The 23,934-nt window shown below is 42.0% G+C and overlaps 2 protein-coding genes across 3 annotated transcripts; both read right to left on the minus strand.

The window, feature by feature from the left end:
* Nucleotides 1-716: 716 nt before the first annotated feature.
* On the minus strand, nt 717-10,942 carry and1 (actinodin1). 2 transcript variants are annotated; one of them, XM_033638226.2, is made up of 7 exons: nt 10,736-10,942; nt 10,116-10,207; nt 6,253-6,297; nt 5,730-5,875; nt 3,049-3,462; nt 2,414-2,665; nt 717-2,302 (listed from the first exon to the last, which is right to left on the minus strand). In XM_033638226.2, the coding sequence occupies exons 2-7, from the start codon at nt 10,186-10,188 to the stop codon at nt 1,172-1,174; spliced, it is 2,061 nt and encodes a 686-aa protein (XP_033494117.1). In that variant the 5' UTR covers nt 10,189-10,207; nt 10,736-10,942; the 3' UTR covers nt 717-1,171. The 2 variants fall into 2 exon arrangements, with proteins under 2 accessions (XP_033494117.1, XP_033494116.1); XM_033638225.2 differs by having other exon boundaries at nt 10,116-10,219.
* Nucleotides 10,943-13,828: 2,886 nt separating this feature from the next.
* Nucleotides 13,829-23,753, minus strand: cops9 (COP9 signalosome subunit 9). The gene is made up of 3 exons (XM_033638496.2): nt 23,554-23,753; nt 18,504-18,576; nt 13,829-14,034 (listed from the first exon to the last, which is right to left on the minus strand). The coding sequence occupies exons 1-3, from the start codon at nt 23,614-23,616 to the stop codon at nt 13,997-13,999; spliced, it is 174 nt and encodes a 57-aa protein (XP_033494387.1). The 5' UTR covers nt 23,617-23,753; the 3' UTR covers nt 13,829-13,996.
* Nucleotides 23,754-23,934: the final 181 nt, after the last annotated feature.

Genomic DNA, 23,934 nt, shown 5'->3' on the forward strand with positions numbered 1-23,934 from the left:
GGGTCAAAGTGTTAGCAATGTCATTGTGATGTTCGCATTTAGCTTAAAGTGCTGCTGTGGTCAACAATGACTGTATATAAAGACAGATAACATGTCTTTCCCACCGTACAAAAATGAAGCCAAAATACCCCAAATACGGCCGCTGCCATCTTGCAATGGTGACATCATTTGGAGCCAGAGTCTGCGAAGCTATCTTCATAGTATCGAGTTCCCGCTGTTCGACCATCCGCGATTAGCCCCTTTTTATACCATCAAATAACTAGTTATAACCAAACTTATCAGAAGCATGAACACTTGGACATACATCGACATGGTATGAACAGCCTAAATGACAGAGGCCATCTTCAGGAAAAAGTTATTTGATGTGTGGCCTACCTTAATTTTTTAGGTTGGCCCATGTCCCATCAGCTCATAGAGGAGACAATCAAAATGTTTTGGCTTTACTTTTGGGAAGCTGTCACCTCATCCATCTTTATATACAGTGTATGGTGCCTAAGTACAGGCTCACTGAGGTTGTCGACTCTTTGTACTCTTCAGTCTGTCACTTGTGAGTCCTCAGATTTCATTGAAGTGAAATATCAAATAACTGGAATACCCTTTAACTTCTTTATATGTCAGAAAAGTCTAATATCTAAACACGCATAGAATACAGTAGTCAGTTTTCACTTTGCATCTGTGGGAGTAAAATGTCAAGATTCAGTAAATGAAATGCAAAAACAGCTTTCTAGAGCTCTTTATTAGAACATTCAAAATGAAAAAAAAAAACTTTACACAATCCATCACTGACAAAAAGCAACAAAACAATAAAAAACGTGAGATGCATAGATACAGAAGCAAAGCTGAGCATTGAGAAGGTATTACACATTCGAGTGGTTTGAGGAGGTGGAAACTGGAAAGCAACAGGCCAGAGCAACAGGTCTAAATTAGCTAAAGAAATGAAAACATTGCTGGAAGACCCTCGGCTCTCTGAGCTTGCTCCTACAGCTGCAAGCTATGTGTGGATGTACGTGCATGTACTTGCTCATTGGGTCCATAGACTTCTCTTATGTCCCATATCAGGTCCAGGAAGGACTTTCTGTGCGCTGCATGAGGCGGTCAATGGCTAAGCTACAGGAACACACGGGACTGTGTATTCATGTCCATCTGCATGCATGTGTGTGTGTTGTCATGTTTATTTCTTGCGGTAGTCATCTGCATAGGCTCTGTGATCATCCTGGTCAGGGTACTGGTCTCCGTAGCGCCTCAGTATGTCCTGCAGGCTGGGCATACCCTGCGAGAGTGGCTGATAGGACATGTGAGGCTCCTCCTGCCCGCTCTGGTAGGGCTCTGCCTCGTACTGCTCCTGTTCCTGCTCTGCATGGTGCTCACTCTCTGCTGCCCCCTGGTTGTGGTCCTCCTCTGCATGATGCTCAGGCTGAGCCTCGGGCTGAGGCTCGTAGCGGCGAAGGCGGCAGTCTCGGTCGTACTCAGGGTCACAGTGTGGGTTGGAAGGCTCCAAGACTCCATTTCGGGTGCCATCAGCATTCAGGTGGGGCTCGTAGGCCTCTGCAGAGTAGGGGATGCGGCGGTGAACTCCAGAGCGAGGCTCAGTGGGTTTCACGGGGTAGCATTCACGATCGTAGCCAATGAAGCAGTCATAGCCCTCCTTGGTTTTTCCTGGGGGGCCCAGAGGGTGGTGCTCCTCCTGAGCTGGCTCTTCATAACTGGGATTGGAAAAAGGGAACTGCTGCCTGGGGGTGGGAGGACCATGGCGATGCATAGCAGACGCTGCCTCATGGATTGCAGAGAACGGATCATTGGGGTTGAACTCTGGAGCAGCCTCCATGCGTGGAGCAGCCCCCATGCGTGGAGCATATGGGTCATTACCTTGAGCTTGGGCCATGAATTGGCGCAGCATGGCATATGGGTCATTAGCTGGAGGGGCAGATGGAGCGCTAGCCTGGCGATACATAGCATAGGGGTCATTAGCTTGAGGGGCAGATGGAGCGCTAGCCTGGCGATACATAGCATAGGGGTCATTAGCTGGAGGGGCAGATGGAGCGCTAGCCTGGCGATACATAGCATAGGGGTCAGTAACTCTGTTAGCATTAGCATAAGCATCCCTGAACATGGCATAGGGGTCGTTATTCTGCGCAGCAGGAGGGGCGGCACGAATGGCAGCAGCCTCCTCTTTTTCCTCACTTTTGTACGCCTCTGGGGGAGTAGCAAATCTGGTGGCAGTAAGAGGGTTGCAGCCTTCCTCAAAAAGAGGGTTGCAGGATCCAGGGCCAGCAGCTGCAGGGGGGTTAGGGGCACGAGGCGCCTGGAGGAACACATCACATTAGAAACACCATGAACATGATAATCACGGCACAGACACAGATTAAATATAAACAATGGGAGGCTGTTAAAACTACAATAAAATAAAGCATACCACAAGGGAGGCAGCATGAGCACAAAGGGGATCCCGTGGATCACAGTTGGGGTACTGCAGGTAGAGACCAGAGGGGGCTTTCTGCACCAGTTTAGGTTTGCAGCTGGGGTCCTTTTTGGGGTCACAGCCCAGGTGGGCGTAGGAAGGCAGGGGTCCAGCAGAGGGTGCATACCCATAGGCTGCTCTCAGGTGGTACTGCAGACACTCCACGTCATCAGAGGAGCAGATACGCAACAGCTCGGCCTTCTGCTCCTAAAGTATAAAAAACAGAGGCAGAGATGGAAGCATGATGTTTTTATGTGATATATAATGTTTGAGTTTATTTTGATAGGATATGTTTTGGATTTTGTAGAAACTTTAAGACAAGTAAGGTTGAAAACTGTGCAGTTAAGGTTGTTTCCTGCCTTTCATTATCAGTATTGCCATATTGTTTCAACTGGAGGAGAGACGCTGCAACAGTGTCCTCTTTACCACAGGGGGGAACCAAAGTTAAAAATTTGCAAATCCGATACATGATGGTTTTTAGATATCAAGTCTCTGGTACAGGTACAAAACTGCAACAGCATAAGGTTAAGTAAATTGCAGAATTTTGTATATTAAATATATGAAAATACATAAAATATCTGAAAGCATACCTTGGAAAGGAAAGGCACTGCAGATGGAGCATAGTAGTAATATCCAGATTGTGGGTCCTTTGCTGGAGCAGCAGAGCGGACGTAAAGAGGGGCTGGGGCCTTCACTGGTGCCGGGGCAGGGGCGGCAGCCGGGAGCACCAGGGGCAGGTAGGGGCTCTTGCCTTGGACCAAAGCAGCATACAGGCAGTAGGGGTCCTTGGTGGGATCACAGGTTTTCACTGGTGCAGGTTTGGGAGCCTCTGGCTTAGGTTTGGGCCTGCTGGTGGAGGAAGACACGCAGTTAGGGTCATCAGAATCAGCACAGGACTTGTAGATCTCCCCCAGGTGTCGCAAGTAGGCCTTGTAGGAGCGACGTCCCTCAGCACGGTTCTTGTTCTGGAGGTAGGCCAGGTAGATGCGGTCCATCTCCTGAATCTGTGAGGGGAGAAGGAGTTCAGAGGTGAGCTGTTTATGAGACAACCTCTGCAGCTGAAAAATGAAGCCAACAAGAAAGTGCCAAAAACTGCACTTCCTTTAATGGCCACTTGAGGCTGGCTCCAGGAGCAAGTCAATCCCAATAGACCCCCATGTTACAACAGAAATTAACATGTTTACAGCCTGGTACAAAAAACAGTTTTGGTCTCTATAGCTTAGGGTGACCATATTTTGATTTCCAAAAAAGAGGACACTCAGCCGGCCACGACATAGCCTACTTAAATGATACTCGCAGTTTACTCAAAGATGCCTTATCATTTTAATGTATTTAAAATTTATATGTATGGATAGAAAATTCAGTTATATTACAAAATAATATCTCTCAAAGACAGAAATTCAGATAGGCCCCAATAGGGGACACATACACACACTAGAGTGTGGCGACCCAAGCCTGACGGTACCCGACAGGTCGGGCCGGGTTTGTCAAAAATTTAGCTATAAACTGTATTCGGGCTCGGGTCGGATTCGGTCAGCTTTCAGTGAAAATATAGTGTAAAAATAAATAAAATCCTATTGTCTGTCCTGTTTGTTGCTTGGGCGCTGTTATTTACGTGACAACACCTGAACATAACACACACACAGACACATTGGCTGTTTGTTTCTACCTCTCTCCTTGCTGGAAGTCTCGGACCTCCAGCCGCCCGCCTCCGCCTTGATTAAACGCTGAAAATAAAATAAAAGAGGGAGACAGGTTTTTCCTATTTTATCTTATTTTGTTTTATTTCTCCCTCTCCTCTCGCTACAAGCGTCGGACCTCCCGCCTCCTGCTCCCGTCTCAAACACGGAGGTCTCCCTCTCCGCTGAGCACGCCCGGCCTGTTAAATAGCCTGTAACCGTAACAACTCAGTGCATTGGTCATTAAATAATGTCGGGCTCGGTTCGGGTTCGGACAGAAATATGCGGCCCGTGCCGCACTCTAACACACACACAAACACACGGAAAACCGGACATTATCAACAGTTTATAAAAACCCCCCAGACGCCCCGGACAGGACGTGAAAAGTGGACATGTCCGGGCAAAAGAGGACGTTTGGTCAGCCTACTATAGCATAACTTCAACATTCATGACAACTGTATGGAGGAGTGATTTTATTCCCTTGTAATGTTGTTAAGGATTACAGTTATGCATAACTAATGGTGTTGCTGAGTGACAGGTGGGTGCCATCCTTTACCACTTGTCGCTACCACTGGTTAGGTCATCCAACCATGGCGAAATCCCAGATTTACAGAGCATAGCCGTAGCTGTTGCTATTTAAGTGTGTTTTCAGTTTGTGAAAGTTAACTGTAGTGTATTGGTTGCCTAAAAAAGTCTTGTTCAGCATTTGGTTGTAATAAAAGACCCTCTGATGTGTCAAATATTCAGTTATTCCAGTACATATACTTTTTTTTAAAATGTTTTTAGGCCTTCTTTTGCTAGCAAAAATTAGCATTAGCATTATCATGGTTAATCATTGCCTTTAAATGCAGCATACTAACCAGGCTAGCAGCACCTAATTTTGAACTGTTTACAGCACTTCCACCTAAAATAAACTGGTTTGGAACCTAGAAAATTGTTTTCCTGCAGGAACAAAAAAATAACATTTTTTTCTTGACCTGATGTGCAAGCTGTGACAACATCAGTGGGCGTGTCATGTTCTACAGGTTGAAAAGAGTCCTGCATGTAATAGTTTTCTACATCTTCTTATCATTAACAGTTGGTCCATGCTTTTTTTGGGATAAAAACAATTATCTGTCATAACAGAACAAAAGCTCACAGGTGATCAGTGCAATCTGTTGCTATTACTGTTTACTTCCATTGTGGGTCATGCAATATGCTAGTTAGCACCAGGCTCCAAGAGTCCTAAATAGAAGTGTTTCAAGAACCAGAGCTAGTTTGGTGGGCAGGGGTATGAGAGCAGTGAGGCTGAACCAAAACAGCAGAGTTGTGGGCCGTAAAAACCAAAACAATGAGCTTAAAGATGCTAAAACAGAAGAATGATAAATCTCTGTAACTTTAATCAGTAAAAGTGACATCCTTCACATTACATATAATTATCTTACTTACTGTTAATATATAAATATTGATTAGCAGCTTTAAAACTTGTGAAATGTTTTTATTGGAATCCATTGTAGCATTGCTGAAAGGGGAAATCACCAGAGTTTATGATTCATACTAAGATAAGGTTTACTGTCACTTTAAAACTTTTTTGTGGATATGTGTGCACTCACTGCCTCCTGGTTGCCGTTGTCAGTGAAGTACTTGTACCAGTTCCAGAAGTCAGAGTGCTGCTTGTACCAGCTGATGTTCCTGCGGTTGCGGATCAGCCTCCTGTGTGACTCTGCAGCAGCCGCCGTCTCGCGGATACTTTCTCCCACTGAGGGCAGAAAGACACAGCTGATCCCTGAGGCTTCTGTACTCACTTGGACATCAAGTTCAAGGATGTTCTAGTGACTTTTAAAGTTTATAACATGATATTCAAGGCTTAAGACTATATTTTGGGGGTCACTTAGCCCTTGTTTGTTTTTACTTGCCGATACATCACATTAGATATCTCAGGGTTAAGTGTTGCTACTACATTAAAGCAAGGTGAAGTGATAAATTTGGGTGTCACTCTGTAATCAGAAAGTACTTAAACAGATGCATTTTTCAACTTTATGGCTTTACAGCCTCTGCAAATTGCTACTGTGTACTTTTTAGGAACAAACAGCAATGTGCAAATATGTACCAAGGTAAAGAAATTCACATATTTACCATCTCCTTTTGGCTTTTGCACAATTGGTCCTGCAGACAAGAATGCTACAAACACACAGAAAAGCAGAAACAGGTGGAAAATTTGAGAAGCTGCTGGAGTCAAGATTAAATCCTGGAAATTGCTTATTATATGTTTAAAGGTCTATGCTGACCTTTAATGTGTCTGCAATATATAAGTGATGATACAGTATATGATATTAAACCTCAAACACTTACAGGCAGATATTATTCATTAAATAGGGCAGGGGTAATTGGCTGTGCCCGAGGCAACTGCGGCCCTTTGTAGATTTTATAGGTGAGCCTGTAACATCAAACCTCACGCTGTGTTTTCAAAGAGCTGTGTGTGCACATATATGTGTGCGTATGTGCATTGTTGACCCCATGCAGCTGAGGGAACAGCAGATTCAGCTCTGCTCCGGGTTGCTTTCATCTCCACGGGGAAAAGGTGTTAATGCATCACAGAAGGAGAGGAAGAGGAGAGGGAGGAAGAACAAGAGAGGGTAACAGATGACAGGTTTAAAAGAGAGATCCAGTGGGGATAATTCAGGGTTATGCGACGCGTGTCGGCAGAGGAAAAACATTAATCTCCTGATTTTATAAAAAAGAGTTTTGATAAGCTTTGATGGGAGTAATCAGGAAGATGGGATGCGCACTGTAGCGTGGAAGATGACACATGAAGGGGAACATGTAAAGGTATGAATTTGCAGAGAGAAACTGACTAAGGAAAAGAAGGTGAAGGTGACCCGAGGTGATGAAGCGATGTGGAGGAGGAGGAGGAGGAGGAGGAGGAGGGTGGGCTAAATGATGCTGTCTCAGTGTATCCGCTGTATTGTTTTTTATGAGCCTGTAAAAAACTGTCTGGCACATCTGGAAACAGCAGAGCTTTAAGAGGACGGAGGAGGTGATGCTGACAGGTACTAATTTTTTACAGGACCAGGACTGATGAAAGAAACTCCTCCTCCTACTACTCCCTTTTTCCACCTTTTAACCATCAAACGCTGCCGTTTTAAAAACCATTTTTAAAGGAAAGATGAGACTTGCCCTGGTGTAAATCTGCCAGTCACGTCGAGAGCAAACTGGAAACAGGTGGTGGAGGAGCAACCTCTCTCTTAATGTCAATACATTACAGATGATGTATGAACACCACAGGCTATGTTACAGAGCTACATTATGATATACATGAAGCACAGTTGAGTTACAGTCGCTCTTTGTGAGTGTGGCGGTGACATGTGTCCGTGTCCATGAACTGGTGAAGGGCAGGAACCCTATATGCAGTCCAACTAACCCTTTAGCCTTGAAATGTAGATTGTGAAGCTATAACTCAAATAAAATTTATGTCTGAAGAGTTTTAAAGAGGCAGAGGAACAAAATACAGTCTGTAAAACATGAATATTAAGCGAATCATTTTATGGGTGACCATAAAGAAATAAAATTGGCTAAAACCATTAAAGGAAAGTAACAAAGTTAATTTATTCAAGCAGAGATTTGACTTCAGTATTGTCATTTTATGCTACGTAATATTTCGACTCCAGTACATTTCCCAAGGCAAATATTGTGCTTTTTTTATTTGAGACCTCTGGTTAGTTTGAGGATCAAAGTTTTATATACAAAATAACATGATCTGCCTGTAAAATATCCTGCATTGTTATAGATTAGCATGATGTAAAGTAAACATTTACTTTAAATCAACTACCTACAGCATGATGCCTACACTGCCTGCATGCTGCCCTATGAGTACTTTACTTCAAGTACATTTTGCTGCCAGTACTCTTCTGCTTTTCAATCAGTTGGGTTTTCAGAGCTGTACAGATTTGAGATTTGAGTCCAAGAAAACTTAAAATAATGACACATAATCAGACAGATTTTGTCACCATGCATCTTATGGTATGACGAGTTTCATCAGCACCATTATCATCACCAATCACTTATCATTTTTGAATAATGTGAAAGTATTCTTTTGGATGTATCAAAATGGAGTTTTTAATTTAAAAAAACACATAACATAAGAAGCTTTTAAAATGAAGTACCATAATTTGGGGATTTTATCAGATTGTGGTTTGTTGTCTTAAAGAAAAAAGCTCTAAATTAGGACCAGTTACTGCTGTGTCTCTGCTAACATTTGGAGATAATAGCTGATGTTTTTCATCAGTGTATCCCTGTGATCATCAGGACTCAAATGATTCAGCTGGTTATTTGGAATATTCCTCACCTGATTAATCATTCATTTAGTATTATAATCAGTAAAATACCTGCCACGTAGAGATCTCAAGATCTCTGTAATCCATGCCTTTATTAACACACGACTGGATTACTGTAACTCACTGTATTTTGGCCTGGACCACTCACACTTGCACCGCCTGCAGCTGGTACAAAATGCAGCTGCCCGTCTCCTCACTGGCCAATGTAAACGTGACCACATATCCCCTGTCCTAGTTTAGCTGCACTGGCTCCCGGTTGCTTTCAGAATAGATTTTAAAATTTTATTGTTTGTTTGTAAAGCGCTTAATGGCCTAGACCCCCAGTACTTGACGGAGCTCATTCGTATTCATGCCCCTGCCAGAACACTGAGATCCTCAAATCGGCAGCTACTGGTCACCCCCAAAATGAGGCTAAAAACCAAAGGTGACCGAGCCTTTGTGGTGGCGGCCCCTAGGCTCTGGAACAACCTGCCCTGGCACATCCGCTCTGCAGGATTGATTGAGGTTTTTAAATCCTCCTTAAAAACTCACCTCTTCTCCCTGGCTTTTAATCGAGCTTAAGTGGACATCTGGCAAAATCTTAATTAAATTTTAATTTGTTTTATTCTATTTTATTCTATTCTATTTTATTGCACTGTGTTTATGTATTTTAGTATTTATTTTAGTTACGGCATTGTATGGGTTACTTTTAACATCCGTGCTGCTTTTAATCTGTACAGCACTTTGGTCAACCCTGGTTGTTTTAAATGTCCTCTATAAATAAAGTTTGAGTTGAGCTGAGTTAAAATCTGAAAGATGTTTTTCTGTATTTTTCTAATTTTTTTGTTGATATTAGAGGCGAGAAATGTTTGCAACAACTTAGTGTTGTCTCTGTTCCTAGTCATTATTATCCATTGTTATAAATTAAACTGGGGTGTCGGTGGCTTAGTGGTAGAGCAGGCGCCCCATGTATAAGGCTGTTGACGCAGTGGCCCGGGTTCGACTCCAGCCTGTGGCCCTTTGTTGCATGTCTCTCCCTCTCTCTCTCCCCCTTTCACACTTCACTGTCCTATCAATTAAAGGCAAAAAATATCTTTAAAATAAATAAATTAAACAGAAACAAGTAATTAATTAACCAATTAGGCGATCAGCAGAAAATGAATCTGCAACAACTCTGGTAATTGTTTAATTAACGTGAAGAAGAATGTCAACCACTCTCAGCTTCACTAATGTGAAAAAAGATTTTGGGGTGGCGGTGGCTGGAGTGTTGGTCGAACAAAACAAGACATTTGGGCATCTTGGACTTGCTGAGGGCATTTTATATTATTAGCTGCAGCCTAAATTAATCCACCCGACATTATATTAAATACTTTACCATTTTCTGCACTGAGAACTTTTACTTTTGATGCTCAAATTAAATTTTGCTGATAAAACTTACAAGCTTTTACTTAGTAACACTTTCAAAACTTTACTTGGAACAGAGGATATTTGTAGTGTGGTATTGCTTCTTTTCCTTAAGTAAATGATCTGAGTGCTTCTTCCAATGCTGGTGATTATATAACATTTAGACAGCCCTGGCTCACCATGTATAGCCTAGATACTATATGCTGCCATAGTAACTGTCTAGATGGTGACAGATATTTCACATACTGACCTTGTTAGGTCAGATCCCCACTGTGTACTCACCAGGTAATATAATCACAGCCAACAGAGCTGTGACAGACACACCCAAGAAACTGGTTCTCCTCCTTCCAGACATGGCTTCACCTCCTCCTCTCCTGCCGAAGACACTGACATTCAAAAGGATGCTTTAGACCCCAAACTTCCTGGTCCATCATTTTTGTATCTTAAAATATTAACACAATGGGGGGTTTTCATTTCATACATATTCCATAAACAGCTGTGTATGTTCAGACATTTTAGGTTAGGGTTCACCCAGCCAAGGCTATTCTCACTGATTCAATATATGGCTGCATTTTCAAAGCAGAACTTCTCAGACCAAGGGTCCAAAAGATGTTTGGTTGTCTGTCAGTGTTAAACTTTTACCCCAATCACAACATGAGACCCCAGACCTGTGCTAGTTTCCACCTGCAGAGCTGGTGAAGTGACCCCTGCAGCTTGGAAGTGAACTCTGATCTGGAGGCTTTAAACTAACATGTTGCCACAAGGTTTCCTGAAGCTACTGGTTTTGTCATCGTAAAACAGAATCAGGTGTGGCCCAGCACTCAAACTGGACTTCAACCTGAACTTGGGTCTCTGTTAAGTACCTAAAAGTGCAGAAGAGCAGAATCACCACAGTGTCTTACCTGTAGTTATCCTATCGGCGTGCCTGTCTGCAGATCCAGATGCGGACTCGAAGCTGAGGACCCGATGACTCAGTCCACCTGGGCTCAAACACAACGTGTGTGTTTGTGTGTGTGTTGGGCGTATGATAAAGGCTCCTGGTGCACCCTGTCCCTGTGGCCCCTCTGACAGACTGCCCTCATGAACGAGTCTGGCAAGGTTTTAAACCAAGCCCGTTCATTAGCACTCGCACAGAAAAACACATGCAAGGGACCACCTGAGGGGGTCAAGGGCCACCTCAACAAGACGCCCGATTGGTTAGATGTTTCAGAAAGTTTCAGCCAATTGGAGGCACCGTAATTAAAGACAGGAAAAGAGGGAAGGTGGGAGGGCTGGAAGCGGAGATGGAGACGTGGAGAGATGGGGTATGAGAAGATGTATCCTGTGGTGTTTTTTAATTTAACATGATTGTTAATTAATTCTGTGAGTCATATTTAGGGTTGGAGATCAGACACTAAACTCCGGATCTTCTTCTTTTGGATGCAACAATCACTCCAAAGCAAGAAAAACAAACAGAGACAGAAGTAAACATCAGGAAATAATGAAGGGGAGCTGAGGTGCCACATAAGCACTTCTCAGAGACCCTTAGTGAGGGCCAAACCACAGCTTCTGTCTAAACCTGAACACACACACACACAGGGACAGCTGGTCTACACATGAGGAATTTGATAATCTACAGTTTCCTCCTCAGTTTAACTGTGTTCAGGCATGCCAGCCTTGTAACACACACACACACACACACGCGTACACATACAGTCTAGTGGTACTCTGAAGGAGCCATATAGCTGTGATGTGTGATGCAATATCAGCACATCTGACTTGGATAAGCCTATAATTTCTTTATAACACTCAGTGGTCTTATGAGGCTTTTGCCCAGGCGGCTTCTGAAGAGGTTTTATTACATTTATGGAGATATTGAGATCTGCTTTTTCCACACCAAAAGTGATTTTAACCCAAAGTCAATCATGTTTGTTGAGGACAAAATTAGATTTAAAGTTTATCTTGGTACAGTTTAGAGAGAGGATACACTTTTCTATTATTTTTGGACATACTTTATTTGGAGAATGGCCACTATGTGAGCAATGGCTCTTATAGGGAAGACATTGAGACTACATTTCTGTGTGACAGTCAAACTATTTGGTGTAATATTGGAGCTGCTCTTTAAAGGTTGAGCTTGGTCCAAGAGGTCATCCCTGGGTTTTTAAAGGGAAGCCAATGCAAAGTGCCATAAACATGCATTCTTCCTAATGGTCAGCCAGGGGCGACTCCAGTGGTTGCAAAAAGAAATCTGATGTTTATGAGTCGATGAGAAAATGAGCCTACTTCTCACTTGATTTATGACCTTTATGGCTTCAATCACTAGTTTTTAGTCTTTTTAATACAACATAATATTCATTTTGTACGTTATGGTCCTATTAATTTCATTCATTCATTAATTTTCCTTACCGCTTATCCTGTTGGGGGTCATGGGGGGCTGGAGCCTATCCCAGCTGACATTGGGTGAGAGGCAGGGTACACCCTGGACAGGTCACCAGACTATCACAGGGCTGACACATAGAGACAGACAACCATTCACACTTACATTCACACCTACGGACAATTTAGAGGCTCCCCCACCCTGGGTTTAAGCCCCCCAATCCAGGTTCAAACCAGGAACCCTCTTACTGTGCGGCAACAATGCTACCACTGCACCACATTATGGTCCCATTGTAAGTAAAATAGAGGATAAAGCAGGGTATTCTTTAGGGCGAGGCTACCTTGTGATTGACAAGTCTCTATCAGCTCCACCCTCATACAGTGTATGGCTTGTCCCCTTAATTGCAATTGTTTGTGTTTTTGTCTATGCCATTAAATATTTATGACTAAAAAAGCAACAGTTACCAGTTTTGAAAAGTTTATTATATCTCAAGTACTTCAGGAGTACGCAGGTGTGTAATCTCATCTTGATTCGAATATAGCTAGATTCTGACTGGTGCACAGATATCACCAGTTTTACCAACCAATCCACAGCCACTCTAAACCAGTAAGAGGAGCATAGGCAAAAACAAAAGTTATCATTTGTGTTCATGTGGGTATCTGTTGCTCATAGAAAGAAGCTGGCTGAGAAAATGTTTTAAGGCCCGACAAGTTCTATGAGTGCTACAGGACACAATGTGTTTCCAACTTTGAGGCACTAGTTTGAGGAAGGCTGTTTCCAGGATTAACGTTACAATAACTTGGTGCACGTAGCCAGCTTCATAAAGTAAGTTTTCCCAGTTAGGTGTGGTGGAACTTGACTGGTCTGCACCTCAACCATGTCCAACAACCTTGGGATGAACTCACTAATACTCTCATCGCTGAATGGGTGCAAATCTCTTCAGCCAGGCTCCTAAATCTTGCGGAAAATCATCAGAGGATAATAATTACAATAATGAGGCAAACATACTTTTGGCTCTGGACTGTAGCTTCTTCTGTTATCACCTGCTTTGATCAGCCCTCTCTCTGTCTGTCATTGTGGTAAACTCAGCAATACATTTACAAGTCTAATGTGCATGTGTGGTGTAAATACACATTAAACTATTTTCCCTAGTCTTATCTTTTAAGCCTGCACATGCAGCTGGTTTATGTGCTGCATCACCTCGGGGAAAGTCATAAATAAATACATTAAAATGTCATTTGAACTCCAAAGTTCACGCAACAGTCAATTCAAATAGCTGAAGGAGCATAAGAAGTGATTCTAATCTGAAAGTCACAGTTTTTCCGTTTTTCCTATTTATGATCCCTGTAGAGTCTACACCTGCACACTTTATTTGCTCTGTATTTTTTAGCATTTCCACATTTTTTGCAGCCCCTTTCCTGTCCCATCGTGCCCCAACTGAACATTTAGTGCTCATGTTAACACTGTATCTTGTGTGTAATTAAGTTTGCTAACAGGTGTTTCGCAGAGCCCACAAACCTGCAATCCAGCCAGGAGCAGATTCAAACACGACGACGCCAAAACCATACTCATAATTTTCTCTAAAGCTGGAATGTAAGAGATTCTCAGAATTCACAGACACCTGGTTCACCACGACAGCTTTTCTTTTAGTAAAAACAAAAAGTCTTTATTTCAGTACAGTGATGACAGACATAAAGGAGGAGAGGGCTGTACAAATAAGAGAGAACTTGTAGTCAGCAAAAGCCCAATATCACGATTTTTCTTATGCACACGTTCACAGCAACACGCAAGTGCTCAGATGCCGTCATCATTGAAGGTCATCGTCATCGAACAGATCCTCAAAGTCTGTGGGTGTAAAAGGAAGCAAGAATACAAGATGGAGAGAAAGACAGACAAAGAAGACACGACAGGGTTAGAATTAGTCCAGCTGTTGCCAGAACTCCTACATTCTCAGCTAATTATGCCAATTATGGCATTTTTTTTTTTAATCTAGCTACTCAGTTTAAGAGCTAAAGCTTCATTTGCTGTTTGGTGGGCACTTTTATTCAGGGTGTCTTTTACTTTGTTATGGCCAAATGCATAGGAACTGCATACATGCCATCCACATACATCTTATCTTATCTTATCTTATCTATATAATGACGAAAACTGTCTGTCTGTCTGTCTGTGCGTGTGTCTGTTCCACGTTTTTCTCCTCACTGACTTGGTCAATCCATGTGAAATTTGGCACAGTGGTAGAGGGTCATGGGAGGATGCGAATGAAGCAATATTACATCACTTGGCCAAAGATGGGCGCTATAGCAAATGACTGAAATTGCAAACTTTGAATGGGCATATCTCATGCCCCGTATGTCGTAGAGACATGAAACTTTGCAAAGAGATGCCTCTCCTCATGAGGAACAAATTTGCCTCAAGAACCCATAACTTCCGGTTATATAGATTTTCTTCCATTTTGAATTTTTTGAAAAACTTACTAAAACTGAGCTTCTATAAGGCAATGAATATTGCGGAGGGCATGGCTCATCACATAAAGGTGTATAACATCTCAAGGGTTTCACCGATCACCACGCAACTTTGTAGGCATATGACCACACATAATCTGAGGGGACCCCTCCATTATTGACCCCATCAAACAAAATGGGGGCGCTAGAGAGCTAATTTCTTATCTAGGCCGAACCGCCATATCGATTTTTACTAAACTTGGTAGATATGTAGAACAGGACGCCTCAAGGTGACTGGAGAAATTTAACTCTAATTGGCACCTGGGTGGCGCTATAACAACAGAAAAATGCTTAAAATGGTCAGTGACGGCCAAGTTGGCTAGCTAGCTAAATTTTGTCCCATTTGTGTAAACAGACATAGAGAGACAGCAGGAGATAAATAAATCACTGTATGGGAAACACTGGGTAACTGTATGAAGTGTGTGCATATGCCCAGTGTTTCCCATTAATTAACGAAACTATGGCGGCCCGCCATAGTTTAATTTGACCTGCCATAATTTCTAAATAAAAGATTTAGGCTGCCGAAAGTATTGACTTCTCATGATATAAATAATATCTCGAACACCGTAGCGTTTTGTGCCGATGTGCTCAGGCTGTCAGATCAGTGCGAGCGTCTCACTCGACTAAAAATGCGTGTGTGTGAACTGTAAAAAATATTTAGGGGCACATGTGCGCATAAAAAAAATCAGCCGAAGCAGCCTATATTTTTGTCAATAAAAATATATGATAATCTAACCGCAAATGTTGGAGGAACTCCAGCCGCCTACCCTTTTCCCCGTGTGACACGGTTATGGGCGGTTTTCCAAGCCACTGTCGGCACAATGAATATAAGTCCCACTGTCGGCTGGGTGGAAATAAGTCAAAGGGCTCTAGTTTCCCGGGGCAGCGCAGGGTGGTGAATCTCGCGCAGAGCTAGTTTCGAGCAGCGCAACCTGAGGCGTGCTCAGTTTGGTAGTTTGGCAGACCGAGGTGCGCTGAGATGGGTTTGGCGGCGCAGCAGGGGGAGGTGTCGACAGATCCAGCTTGGCGCAGTGACAGTTTCGTGCCAAAAGGCTTCACCGAAGGTGAAACCAGGTCTACTGTCAGCGCAGGGGGAGCGCAGCCGGTGTAAGCCGAAGTTTGGCTGACCGGCGGACAGTGCGCACACGTCACCAAAACCTCACAGGCAGGGCTCCAGAACATCAGGCACATTAACGATGCAATAAATAGCCACAAAACCACTATTCAATGCAACTATCTGCAATCAGCACATAAATGTATCTCTATATCGACTGTCCCGTCACATCTGATGTCAGATCAAAGGGGATTGGCACCGTTTGGCACGTTTGGCACACGTAATGGAAACCCAACCTGATTTGATTAACACAGCTGCAAACTTATGAGTTCACATCCCTCTCAGCCAACCACAAACAGCCTCAACATCAGATAGGGAGTATATATTCAGCATCTGTCATCTTAGAAAAGTCAAAAGAAAAGAAACAGAGTGAGACTGCGAGAGAGAAAGAGAGAGAGCGCGCGCGCACGAGAGAAACGCATCATTGATTTACAATTGTGGTGACCTCCTCCCAGGCTACCTTTGCATCATCAGCCCGTGGAGGTGTGCTCACAGTTCTGTATATTCGGACGCTGCGAGCTTGGACCTCCTGGACCAAAACATCAGTTTCCTCCTGGGAGAAGTTTGGCTGTCTGACGCTACTGCTCTCTGCTCTCTTCTGCCATGGCAAATTTTGGGGGGGGGGGGTTATGACAGAGACCGAGTGCTACAGGAGGAAGGTGTGATTTTCAAATTTTGCTGTTTTTTCTTCTTCTTTTTTTTCAGATTTCAGCCTACACCAGCTTTAATCATTTTGTTAAGTACTTCTTCCTGCCACACACACATTACTTTAACCACTGACATCCTTGGAACAAAAGCTGTGAGTCTGCAGTTGATAAATTTTACTCTGACCTTTTGAGTCAAGTCAATTTTAAACACATAGCCCGTTATCACAGATCTCCTTTGAGGGGCTGTGTATGCTGCAATGTTTTTTTGCAGAATGAGCTGAAAGTAGTTTGCAGCCATTTATAATGGCTGTATAGTAAAATCTGACATGTTTAACTACATTAGAGAGACTGTCCAAAGGCTAAAGCCGATTCAGCACAGCAGGCTTGAGAAACTCTTTCTTTCATGTCTCTGTGGTTTCCAGGAACAGGACATTCCTATGTTTTGCCTAATAAGGGACAGGCAACGAGTCAAACAGCTTGCCCTTTGGCTACGTATACAACTTAAAACACAAGCCACACAGCAGCACCAGGAACTATGTCTTCCTTTAGATAGCATGTTTTCAAAACATGGTTTTAAAAATTGCTGCTCAGGTGACCTTGTAACATGGATTAACATGATATTGCCATGCCAATGTGGGCGTACAGAGGGCAAAGTCTCTTTGAAATCGCACAGTGGTTTTAAATTACCACCCGAGCTCTATGATCACAACTATTTAACAAGCCCTGCTTTCCCATTCCTCACTGTCCTCTGGTTAAATCCTGATGTGATCAGCAGTGTTTGGTGTGCACATATGAAAAGATGAATGACTTAAAAGTCCCATTAGTGCTCTATCTGTGGTCACTACAAATGCATTACAATAAATTACATGCCATTAAGATGCATCAGTTTGGCCACTGTATGTCAGTCTAATCATGTGTACCAGCCGTGTCTATTTCCGAACATAACATGACACTGTTACTGTCATTGTAAGTACTTTAAGTGCTCGCATTATTAGCGTAAAGGGCCCTTATGGGACTCTAATCCCTGGTACCGCCACAAGCTAAGATGTGCCATACATGCAAATTCACTGAACGGTACTTTTAGCAGCGCTAACAACCAAAGTGATGCAAAGGAGCGTGTATGAATGTGTGTGTTTAAAGCAGCTGACTGGCGAGGTGTCCCGCTGAGCTTCAGTCTGACAGCAGCCATAAAACTCATTTTACCATCCTCCTCTCTGCTCCTCTCTTTTTTTTCTTTCATTCCCTCCTTTTTAACAATCAGCTCTTTTCTTTCTAGGTCATGTGTTGCTGAGCCAAAATTGTTTTGCCTGCAGCCGACGCTGCAAGACGGAAAAAAGATTAGCTTGGGGGTTTCTGTGCGTCCTCTGTGCATGTGTTTATGTGTGAAACTTGTGTTTACAGGGGAATGACGGGGTTTTTGAGGGTTAATTTGAGAAGACAAAGTGGTTTGGCAAGTCACTAGATAATGTGCTTACACTAACACTCCAGCAGTTTGTCAGTAATCTCTTTTTTCCCCTTTACATGTTCATATTACCAAAAAAATACATAGATTAAGTGCATTTACGGGAAAGAAACCTGGCAGGTGGTCTGATGCTGCCATATTAAAAACGTAGAGCTTTTTTTTTTACTTAACTGTGCACATATGTGTGAACAGTTTAGTCATGTGTTTCAGCTTACAGTTTGAGTTGGACGCTAAAACAAAGCTTTACAGATGATCAGATTTCTCTTTATACGTTAACCAGGTCTCCCTAAAGCCCTTGATCATTTAAAGGGTTCTGAGTTTCTCATTTATATGTTGTTATAGATATCACACCACCACTAATCATCATTTCATTTTAGTCATGATACTTATCAATGACTTTAAGCTTATTACTGAGACTGAGAAGTTCCACATTTAACTCTGCAAGCGTCTTCCTCACTGTACGCTGTCCTGCTGATATATCATGTTTCTATATCTAAAGAACAGATAACTCAAGTGATAAACATATTCTTTCCATTGTGTGCAAATTTGATGATTTGGGGGGAAAAGACAAAGAGAAAACTGCGGCTTACCATTAAAGAAATCAGAGTGCACTGCTTTTTCATTGGCTGCCAGGTCCATGAGCAGACCGCTGCTGCCTCCTGCCTGTTAACACACAGCAGTACAACCAGATTTACGGCATTAACAAAACACATACTCTCTCACACACATTCAAGCACACAACATTACATCACATGTAAACAGTAGGCATAGAGAAGCTACTAGGGGACAATGTGAGAACAGAAATGGAACTTGTGTAACATGGTAATTAATTTCTCATTCATGGTATCCCACAATGAACAATGTAACTGGAGGGAAGAGTGTGTTTGAATTCAGTAACACATTATTGCAGGGAGATATAGATGCATAAACTTTTGTGTAGAGGAAGTTGGTACAATTATCTTCACCATGCAGAGGTAGTTGTTGAACAATACAGAACAGTAGTAAATGACCTTTAGATGCTGGAGCCTCAATCATACAGAGTAAATATATAACATCTGAAACATCAAAATACAAAAAGTTTCAGAGGGCATGTTGATTACTTCAAGATCTATTTATATTCTTTAGCACATATAGACTTTTCTTGAACATTTGGAGTGGGATACTTGATTGTTACTGTTAAACATTTGAGATAGAGAACCAGACTAAAATGCAACATCTACTCAGTAGTGATGTGACGTTCGTGATGAGCCGAGTCTTTGAACCGGCTCTTTGAAGTGAACGAGTGAACTGGCTCTTTAGAGTGAATGAGCCAGTTCCTAATTTCTTTGTTTTTTGCTTTAATTTACTCTGTATCCATTAATTTCAGATTATTTGATCCATAACAAGTTGAGAGAGTCTAGTTTGTGAGGGAGAAAGACAGCGCAGCTGCTCACTCGCTCACTTCAAAGAGCCGGTTCAAAGACTCGGCTCGTTCGCGAACATCACATCACTAAAATTAACCCACTATCCGCTAGCACTTGCTTGTATTGACAGGCTTGTTGTTTATAAAGGGCATTGCTATGGCTACACCAAACTTTATATCTGCAGAGTCTATTCTGGTTCCACGTTACAATATCAAGAGCACGTGATGCGATAAATCAGCAATGCGATTTGCTGTTGAACCCACTAACACCCCTCCCCCCCACACACACGCACACACTCACACAACAACACATAAAAGCCATCTCCTTACAGCTCATAGTCTGCATTTATTCAATATTTACAAACAAACACATAACGTGTTTATAGGTAATCATATAAGGCATATGAGATATGTATGTATATATGTATGTCTATGCATGTAGTGTATTTATATTTTTCTATTTTGCTCACTAATTTAATCACCTGTTTGCTCTGTTGACTACTGTCATTTGTGTAATCAGTTAATTTTATTCAGTGCTTTATAAATGTACTGGTGCTTTGACAACACGTTAAATATCAAGCCAATAAAGCCTGTTGAACTGCATTGAAAATATTGAATGAGACCAGCCTTAACTTGATCCGGTGTTATATCCCTACTGGTTTCCAATTTAACTGGTTTCCTTACCCAACAGCTGCAGATGTGCTGCGCCTCCGTCAGCAGATTCGTCACAAATTCACAAATATACACAACATATTACTGGCGATTTTAAAGTCGCAGCCCACATCTACCACAGCGAATATGCTTCTGTAAGTGAGCAATACGTACCAGCGACATTAAAAAACAGAAACTAAAGAAAATATGATATACACAAATTTGCGTCAAGCTGGACTCGATTTCACGTCAACAAAAAGACAATATAACACAAACCGCGTGTCTACCTGTGTGAGCCACTGAGACTCACAGAGATTAAGGCTTTCCTCAGGTATTAGTAAATTACGTCAGCATCCAGGTAACATTTTGATTTGGGCTGACCTGAGACAACTGGTTACCCTCGGCTTGCCTTGAAAATACCCAAACATATTTATCAATGTTTCTTGTTCTTTTTCCACGAGTCTACAAAGATATTCAGTGCCACATTACAGTCTACACAACACTGCACACTATGACAAAGCCTGTCATGTTTAAAAAGTGACGATCTAACTCGGAAAATGCTCTCAAAATACGCTAAATAATATGTAAATAAAAACCAAGCACTTATAGCCACTGGATCATTACAGAGGTGAAAAGTAAGGACTTACATTTACTCACGTCACTGTAATTTAGTAGTTTTTAGTGTACTTGCACTTTTTAAAAATCTAATTTGAGTGTTACATCAGTAGCCTATGTTTTAATTTAAGCATTAGCCTATGCTTCGCTGCATTTTAAATGACTTCCGTGACCGAAAAAAAAAAAAAGGTTGGCCGAAATTTTAAAAAAGCAAACGGAATTGTATAAGCGTTAACTACCACGACACAATAATAATAGTATTACACTCTATGACAACCTGGCAGCTAGCTCTGATGGAGACATATGAGCTCTAAGAACAAACTCACATTTATGGGACGCACACTAAAAGAAATGTCGCCATGGTCCGAGAGAGGTGACGTCATGCTGTAATGATCCAGTGGCTATAAGTGCTTGGTTTTTATTTACATATTATTTAGCGTATTTTGAGAGCATTTTCCGAGTTAGATCGTCACTTTTTAAACATGACAGGCTTTGTCATAGTGTGCAGTGTTGTGCAGACTGTAATGTGGCACTGAATATGTTTGTAGACTCGTGGAAAAAGAACAAGAAACATTGATAATAGAGCTGGGTTGAAAAAATCGATTTAATCGATTCAAATCGATTTTCCTTTAAATGGCACAATATCGATTCATTAATTAAAAAATCGATCTTTTACTATAACTATTTATTTTCCTCTGTGGACGTGTTGTACAGCTGGTAGCACACTGCAGCAGCAGTGCTATCAATCCAGATGGGGCGGCAGTAGCTGAGTCGATAGAGACTTGGGTTGGGAACCGTAGGGTCGCCTGTTCCAGTTCCCGTCCGGACCAAAATATGGAGCATGGACTGGTAGCTGGAGAGATGCCAGTTCACCTCCTGGGCACTGCTGAGGTGCCCCTGAGCAAGGCACTGAACCCCCCCAACCGCTCAGAGCGCCTGTCATGGGCAGCCCACTCTGACATCTCTCCACTTAGTGCATGTATAGGTCCATTTTGTGGATGTGTGTTCGGACCTGTGTGTAACTGATAAACAGAGTGAAAAATTGAATTTCCCCTCGGGGATTAATAAAGTATATAAAACAAAAAAAAAAAATCTCGCGAGATCAGCATTTAGCACCTGTGGTCATGGCGAGAGATCTCGCAAAACAGCTGGACACTGAATGAAGACAGAGCAGCAAACAATAGTGGGAGCTGAAAGCATGAGTCTACGGTGCATTTTTCTCACTCGCATTTTCCCCTAAAAATATAATGCTAATAATGTACGCATGTTTATTAAATGCACATTAGTTTCACAGAAAAGATTAAGAAATACCACTAAGCATCAGCACACTGCTAAATGTAGCCTCAGTTTGTGCCTCATACAGATCTGCTGGTAAAGTTAACTTAGCATTAGCAAGCGTGATAAAAGACAGCAGAGAGGCGACATTGTGCAAATAAACCAATGATTTATTAATTTTCTGTAGCAGTAAACACATGGGCCGATAATAAATGCGTTAACTAACTATGTTAAAGCTTTACAAGCTTGTGGATGTCCTTTGTTTACATTTTTTGTAGCCACTTCATTTAAATTGTCTGCCTTGTGATTAGATTTAATTTAAAATGTGTTGGTCAGGTAATGTTAAATAAAAATACATGATGACTAATGTACTGCTTTGGGGTCAATTCTTAATGTAAACAGTATTTTTAATAGTAATGCACCAGGTCAGAGGGTTCCTTGTTAAACATACTTCGTTAGTTCTCAGAAAATATCTTAATATCCAAGCAAATTTTGTATCATAATTGAAATATACTTGACTGAATTGATATTGAACTGAAATAAATCAAATCGAATCGAATCGTGAATCGAATTGAACTGAGTCCTTGAAAATTGAATCGAATCGATCTGGAAAATCTGAATCGATACCCAGCCCTAATTGATAAATATGTGTAGGTATTTTCAAGGCAAGCCGAGGGTAACCAGTTGTCTCAGGTCAGCCCAAATCAAAATGTTACCTGGATGCTGACGTAATTTACTAATACCTGAGGAAAGCCTTGCTCTCTGTGAGTCTCAGTGGCTCACACAGGTAGACATGCGGTTTGTGTTATATTATAATTGTGTCTTTTTGTTGACGTGAAATCGAGTCTAGCTTGACGCAAATTTGTGTATATCATATTTTCTTTACTTTCTTTTTTTAAATGTCACTGGTATGTAGTGCTCACTTACAGAAGCATATTCGCTGTGGTAGATGTGGGCTGCGACTTTAAAATCGCCAGCAATATGTTGTGTATGTTTGTGAATTTGTGGCAAATCTGCTGACGGAGGCGCAGCACATCTGCAGCTGTTCGGTAAGGAAACCAGTTAAACTGGAAACCAGTAGGGACATAACACCGGCACATACCACTGATTGCATATCTAGAGCATATAACTCTAATCTGCTTTCAACACAGATGAACCTGTATGATTGAGATTACCTGGCCACAGATTGTATAAGGGTTGTGACTTTCGTTAAGAGATACTTATCTGAAAAACACTGCAGTGTATTGAAAGAACAGTTTGTCCTGTACTTTTTCTACAGAGCAGAAACGCTAGACATCAGATTAATATGCAAAAGTAGCCCTTACAATATCGTGTATACGCTACGCTCTATAAAGTGTTAAAATAAATTGCACCAAAGGAATCAGGTGTGTCCTAACGTTAACGTTACCCCCTTCAGACAGTGTTTCATTGGTAAGATGAGGGGGAAACACCGAAAGGTAAAGTCCCCGACACAACACCTGGTATATATATATTACGATATGGACAAATTAATATAAACTTAACAATATTAAGCTGTTTAAGAACCTCGCAAAACTGTCACCAAAAGGCAGCAAACTGAGTGTTTCTCGGAGCATTGTTTTCAGGATGTAGCTAGCAGTACCACTCTAAGTTAGTTAGCATTAGCCAGTGTTTCGGACTAGTATGTTGCGATTTTTGCTTCAAATCTTTGAACCCACCTCGTCCAGATCCACATAGGGCCCAGCTCCTTCAGGAAACATCTCGTCCACTGCGGGTTTCATTGTGTTTTAGTATCAGTTCAACAGCACGTATGGTTTGAAAGGTGTTGCAGTTTTCAGTTTGTTGCTAGCAATGCTAGCTGCGGCACACGGAAAGAAAACAAACGCGTGCAACACTAAAATTGTGCTCGGCTGACTCCAACAGCTTGCTTCAATAATTCCGCTATTCACTGTAACACAGCACAGAGTGTGTAAAGGGCAGTGTGAGGAGTTTTGTTCCGCAACAGTGAAGGAAATTAATTTTAATTAGATTAACCTATTAACTTATCAACTGCTCATGTCTATTAAATCTCTTCTCTCAAGTCAGAGATGGTTTCTGTT

The sequence above is a fragment of the Epinephelus lanceolatus genome, chromosome 20, assembly GCF_041903045.1.
Source record: "Epinephelus lanceolatus isolate andai-2023 chromosome 20, ASM4190304v1, whole genome shotgun sequence".
Classification (NCBI taxonomy): Eukaryota; Metazoa; Chordata; class Actinopteri; order Perciformes; family Serranidae; genus Epinephelus; species Epinephelus lanceolatus.

Bases quoted from the DNA above. Each gene is read 5' to 3' on its own strand.
- and1 (XM_033638226.2), bottom strand. From the start codon at position 10,188: ATGTCTGGAAGGAGGAGAACCAGTTTCTTGGGTGTGTCTGTCACAGCT. The intron at 5,876-6,252 runs GTAAATATGTGA...TTCTGCCCTCAG, and splicing joins GCAAAAGCCAAAAGGAGATG to TGGGAGAAAGTATCCGCGAG. The intron at 3,463-5,729 runs GTGAGTGCACAC...CTCCCCTCACAG, and splicing joins ACAACGGCAACCAGGAGGCA to ATTCAGGAGATGGACCGCAT.
- cops9 (XM_033638496.2), bottom strand. From the start codon at position 23,616: ATGAAACCCGCAGTGGACGAGATGTTTCCTGAAGGAGCTGGGCCCTAT. The intron at 18,577-23,553 runs GTGGGTTCAAAG...GTGTGTTAACAG, and splicing joins CCTATGTGGATCTGGACGAG to GCAGGAGGCAGCAGCGGTCT. The intron at 14,035-18,503 runs GTAAGCCGCAGT...TTACACCCACAG, and splicing joins GCACTCTGATTTCTTTAATG to ACTTTGAGGATCTGTTCGAT.